Below are 6,153 nucleotides of genomic sequence, written 5' to 3'. Positions count from 1 at the left end.
GTTCTCAGGAGTGTAGTGATGTATCCATGTTTCATCTACAGTGATGAAACGACGCTTAAAGTCTTGCAGATTTTGCTAGAACAGCTGCAAACCATTCTTGCAACATTTCACACGATCTCGTTTTTGGTCAATCGTGAGCAATCGCGGCACCCATCTAGCGGATAGCTTTTTCCTCTTCAAATGTTGGTGCAAAATATTATGTACCCGTTCGCTCGAGATGTCTACAGTACTAGCAATCTCACGCACCTTCACTCTTCTGTCAGCCATCACCATATCATGGATTTTATCAATGATTTCTGAAGTGGTAACCTCAACTGGGCGTCCAGAACGTTCAGTGTCTTTTGTGCTCATATGGCCACTCCGAGAATTTTGAAACCACTTATAAACCATTCTAATGGAAGGTGCACAATCACCATAATGTATATCAAGCTTCGGTTTAATCTCCTGAGGCGTTTTGCCTTTGAAAAAGTAATGTTTAATCAATAGACGAAATTCTTTTTCGTCCATTTTTTTACAACCACTCGATTTCTATGATTGAAACGAATGTAAAACGCAAAGTAATTGGCCGATCTGGCTGAAACTTGATGTGTGCTCTTCCAAGATATGCCACTAACTGAAAATAACCTTGATACGCACTAGTAGGGCCATCTTTCTGACTTTGCACGGACTTTTCAAACGACCCTCGTAAATTCTTTGCTGGAAAAATTTCTAGTAAAAAGTTCGATCGATTTGTACTTGACATCAACTAGCAAAAATAATTTGTTTTTTTTATTGTTTGTTATCCTATACCTATATTTTCAAAGTTGATGAACATTAATTCTGTACATAAACTATTTTATTAACACATTAATAAAATTAAATGTTAATTGACGATTAACACAATAAAATTAAGAAATAAAATGTGAAGTAATAACAAGAATAAAAATAAAATTACATTTTACTTATAACTTTGTATTTATTCTCAGAACGTTGTTTATTTTACATATAAATATTGTACTTTTAAGAGATAATATGTCTCGCTTACTATAAACCTGCTGGTGTTAATTGAATAATTTTTCATTAAAAAGTCACTTCCGTAAAAGTATGAAAATACAAAAAATAATCTAAATCTTTGTTCGCGTTCTTACTTTACATAATTATATAGTTAAAAAAAATGAAATAAATTTTTCTTGTATGTGGACATAATTTTTCCGTGTCTTTAATTAGATGGTATAGTAATTTGGATATAAAGTAAAAAATTAATATACACTGTTGCATTGGATCAATCTTTTCGTTTTTATACCAGGTACCAGTAACATTCCTGTTGAAAGTTAAGCGGAGGATAGAATAAATGGTTGACACAAGATTCTATTTTAACAGAGAGATTTATTTGGACGTCTCGCAGAGAGTTGTGTACAGCCAGACGGTTACAATCCAAGTGAAGTTTAACATACATATATCGGCGGCTCGCAGGCCGCTATACGCAACTATAGTACACACACACTCTTACAGAGTACGCGCATGCGCACACATATGAAATGCTGAGCAAGCTATCTTAAACACTCCCTCTCTTGCTTTGCATTCCATATATTTAAATACAAAAAAAGAAAAACTTCTAAACATTAATTATGTCACATCTAACTTTTAAACTAAATTTGTTTAATTAAATAAATAATATATATATTTTGATCACAGAACGCACAATATTCTAATGAATATTGAAATCTATCTTACTATCTAAAATACAAAATACAAAATAGAAACTAACAGTTTCTCATAGTTAACTTTTGACTTATTTCATACTACATCTTTTTAATTAAGTACTTCTAAATTCATCTAAACAATTCATTATCGTCTCTAATCAACATTAGTGACAGCAGCCACCTCTGAAAAATTTAAATAAGAGAATGTTTTTACATTTATGTATCTAAAATCAATTACAATAATTCAATTCAATTACAATAATTCAATTTAATTACAATATTACTGAATTTTCTAAATGGTTGAAGAGGAAGTGGCTTAGTAAATATATCAGCGGTATTATCATGAGTAGATACCCTTCTAATACTGACTTTACCTTCTAAAGAACACTGTTTCACGTAATCTCCGTGAGTATCAGACAACTTTCTTTTAACACCTATTCTTTCTTTTTCATCCAAACGTTTCTTAATCTCTTCTAAAGTATCATCACAATCTTTAAGTTTGTGACTATCCTCCTTTTGGGTACAATCTCTGGCAGATTGATTATCACAGTACAGAGTAACTGGATACATGGTGTAGCCTAATATATCTCTTAATGCCTTATCTAACGAAACGATTTCTTTGCATGCCTCACTCATAGCCAAATACTCTGACCCACAATTTGAAGAGGTTACCAAAGTTTGCTTATGACTTCTCCATGCAACGGTGTCTTTATACAATGAAATGGCCAAGCCACTTGTAGAAGCGGAATCTGGCCAATCTTTAAAACTTGAATCAGAGTAAGCTTCTAAAGTATCACCATTACCTCTAAAAGTAAGTCCTAACTTGGCTATCCCCTTTAAATACCTAAGTACTCTTTTGACATCTAACCAATCTTCTTCGGTGGGATTAGATTGCTTACGCGAGTGGAAATTTACCGCGAAGGAAATATCCGGTCGTGAAGCATTCGCCAGATAAGAAATACATCCAATGATCTCTCTATATGGGACATTTAATTTTCTTCTCGTCTTTTCTTGATCTTGGTTGATTTTCTTGCTTCTAGCTTGTCGAGTAACCATAGGTGTTTCGTGTGGATTACAATCAGTCATTCCAAACCTTTCTAACACTTTGTAAACATACTCTGTTTGATTGATTGTCAATATTTTATTACTTCTATCTTTCTTTATAGTTATGCCTAAGAACTGTTTTGGTTCGCCCAAGTTTTTCATTTAGAAAACACCGCTCGAATGATCTATTATTTCTTATAATTTCTTTGAACAGTTGCTCGCCGCAATAATGTCATCCACATACAAGACTAGAAAAACAACAATCCCTTGATATCTATAAGTAAACAGGCAGGGCTCATTAATATCTTTTTGCAGACCCAGTTTTAGCACTTCTACTGTGAAACGTTCATTCCACTTCTTTGGACTTGTTTTCAAACCATACAGTGCCTTATGTAATCTACAAACTTTAGTTTTTTTAGTGAATTCATCTACTTCTAAGCCCTCTGGTATCTCCATATAAATTTCTTCATCTTCATTTAAAGTACCGTTTAAGAAAGCTGTTTTAACATCTAACTAGCGGACTTCTACATCCAATTTGTTTATAATAGCTAGAGCTGCTCTTATAACCGGCAGTCTAGAAACTGGTGCATATGTTTCTCTGAGCTCATAATTATTTTTATCCATAAATCCTCTAATAACGAGCCTACCTTTTCTTTTCAGTATGTATAATTCATCTAATTTCTTCTTAAATACCCAGCTAGAGTCAATAACATTTGCTCGTTTACCATTCTTCAAGACTGTTGGCCTGTCCACCAAACTCCAAACTTTGTTGATTTCCATTGATTTCAACTCTTCTTTAACTGCTATAAGCCATTCATCTTTGTCTTCCATACTCATTGCTTCTTTAAAACTAATGGGATCATGATTTATGACAGCCAAAAGAGCAAATACTGACTCATCTTTATCTTCTAAGTCAATGCTTTTTATTTCACTTAAAAACGCAAAGCTGACATCTACTACCATTCGAGCATCAAAAGTTCCTTTATCCATGGCCTTATAGTCTTTGGCAGTTTTTACATTTCTTTTCGGTTGCTTTCTAATGGGCTCTACATCTATAGTTTGTTCCTTAGATTGGGCCTTCTTACTCCCTTTAGATTTAGGTTTGGCTGAACTATCGACTCCCATGTTTTGGTTTGATGTCAGTTTCATGTTTATAAGATTATCTTCTTCGACTTCTAATACTTCTAAATTATCTCCATATAAATGCACTGTCTTTTCTTTCTCATCTTCTAATTCAATATCTTGATTTCTTTTAATGCTATCTTCTAAAATTCTTTTGTTCTCAATATTTTTGTATGTTAGTTTTTCCTTGATTTTAACGTGCTTTGAGTGAACAAATTTTCCCGAGCTGGGATGCCATAGTATATAACCATTTGATGTCTGACCTACCAGCACACCTTTAATAGCCTTGGCTGAGAATTTTGTTTCAAGGGCGTGTTTCGTAGCATAAGCAATACTTCCAAACCTTCTAATTTTGTCTATGTGGCATTTGCCTTCAGAATTTATTAACTTCAAAGGAATCTTGAAGTCAATTGATTTATTAGGAGTTCTATTATATAAGTTTATAGATACATCTACAGCAAGTGGCCACATACTCTTGGGCAAATCGGAATCAATCATAAGTGACCTAGTTTTCTCAATAAGGCTTCTATTAAATATTTCTGCAGTACCATTATGTGGTGGAGTATAAGGGCTAGAAAAATTTGGTTCTATGCCCTCCTTTTTCATTACTTCCAAAAACTTTCCTCCTGTGAATTCAGTACCATTATCAGCACGGATAAAACTAACCTTTTCATTTTTACCTAGCAGATTTCGTGCACTAACCAAAAAAACTTCTAAACAATCACCTGATTCAGACTTGTGTTTTACCGAATAGGCCATTGCAAATTTGGTGTAGTCATCTACAAAAACTATTATATATCGACATTGATCTGGGAATGAAGTTGGTTTAATTGGACCAATGGTATCTGCATGAATCATATAAAGTAGCTTTGTCGCTCTGGTTCTAGTTTCTTTAAATGGTAATTTCGTCAATTTAGCAAAAATACAGATTTCACAGTTCATTATATTTTTATCGAATTTTATCCCTTTCAAGTTTACATCTAATTTCTGTAATTCTTTGAGATAAGCCAATGAAGGGTGACCTAATCTAACATGCCATAACATACCTTCGTTTAATTTCTCAGTGTGGAGTTTTTCTAATTCAAATGACGTGAACAGGTCTTCTATTTTATCTGCATCTTCTAAATCTATGTCTACCAATTTATAATTTAAGTATTTGAGTGAGGGATTATTGTTAAGTATTGAACTAGAATTTATTTCGTCCACAATGCACTCCCTCTCAATTTCAGCATCTATATCTTTATTTTTGTTATTTTCGTCTAACTGATCGGATGATTTAATATGAGTTTCATCGAGGACTTCATCAAGAGTGATCATTCTCGCGTCACATCTATAACTATGATATTTTTCCTCTAAAGCATCAACAAGATTCTTAATACTCAGCGATATAATCCAATTTGGTTTACTATAAACGCCTGATAAATACACATGATTTGTTTCTTTGTCAAAAATTTTCAAAATTCGATCATCTAAATATATACTAAAACCTGCATCAACAAACTTCCTAAGGAACATTAGATTTTCACTAATATTATCCGCAGCTAGAACGTTTGATAGTACAATAGTTTTACCCTCACTATCAAGTTTTTCTAGAACAAGGTCCCCTTTTCCATCTATTTTAATATCAGCAGTACTATTTTTATTCGCACTTCTAATAACTGCCCCGGGACATTCTTTAAAGTTGGATAGAATAAAGCCTTTATTTACTATATGTTCTGTTGCACCGGAATCAGCCAGGAAACTTATATTATGGATTGAGGTATGAGTATTACTCTTACCTTGGACCGTTGCATGTGCTGCTGCAGTTTTGGCGTTATTCTGTTGCTAATTATGTGGGGTGTATGGTCTAGCGTTGGATTTAAAGGATCGACTTTTACCTCTAAATATACCCCCACCTCTGTTTTCTTAATATTTTTACCTCGATAATTATTACTTCTACCTCTATTGTTATTATTATTATTGCCTCTTCCTCTAAAACCTCCGTTATAGCCGACTCCCTCTGAACCCTGACTCTTTTTGTAATTACCTCTATAATTGTTATTTAGATATCCTCTAGATCCATAATTGCCTCGTCCATTGTTAGGACAGCTTCTTCCATTGTGAGAAGCTATCCTACGACATACGTAGCAGAACCACTCATTTGTTGCAATGAGTGGGCAGTCACCTTTTGCATGCCCATGCTCATTGCAACGCCAACAAGCATCAGTGCACCACGGTGACCAAGGGAAGGCTGAACAGGCTGAAAATATTGGCCATATTTGCTTGACCTCTAGCTTCTAATTGCTTTCTGTGAGCATTTGCTTCT

At 33.9% G+C, this 6,153-nt stretch overlaps 1 protein-coding gene across 1 annotated transcript; it reads right to left on the bottom strand.

The window, feature by feature from the left end:
• Positions 1-1,811: 1,811 nt before the first annotated feature.
• On the bottom strand, positions 1,812-2,888 carry LOC131675337 (uncharacterized). Its single transcript, XM_058954268.1, has 2 exons — positions 1,959-2,888; positions 1,812-1,865 (listed from the first exon to the last, which is right to left on the bottom strand). Exons 1-2 carry the CDS (start codon positions 2,886-2,888, stop codon positions 1,812-1,814), a joined length of 984 nt encoding a protein of 327 aa, XP_058810251.1.
• Between the last annotated feature and the right edge of the window lie 3,265 nt (positions 2,889-6,153).

This window comes from Phymastichus coffea, unplaced genomic scaffold (genome assembly GCF_024137745.1).
Source record: "Phymastichus coffea isolate CEN01 unplaced genomic scaffold, Cenicafe_Pcof_1.1 PCOF00019, whole genome shotgun sequence".
In the NCBI taxonomy this organism is placed as follows: Eukaryota; Metazoa; Arthropoda; class Insecta; order Hymenoptera; family Eulophidae; genus Phymastichus; species Phymastichus coffea.
The sequence above is the reverse complement of the archived record's forward strand: the minus strand, read 5'-3'. Positions and strand labels throughout refer to the sequence as shown.

Coding starts and splice junctions, on each gene's coding strand:
- LOC131675337 (XM_058954268.1), bottom strand. CDS start 2,888: ATGAAAAACTTGGGCGAACCAAAACAGTTCTTAGGCATAACTATAAAG. Junction 1,866..1,958: donor TTAGAAAATTCAGTAATATT/GTAATTAAATTG, acceptor TAAATTTTTCAG/AGGTGGCTGCTGTCACTAAT.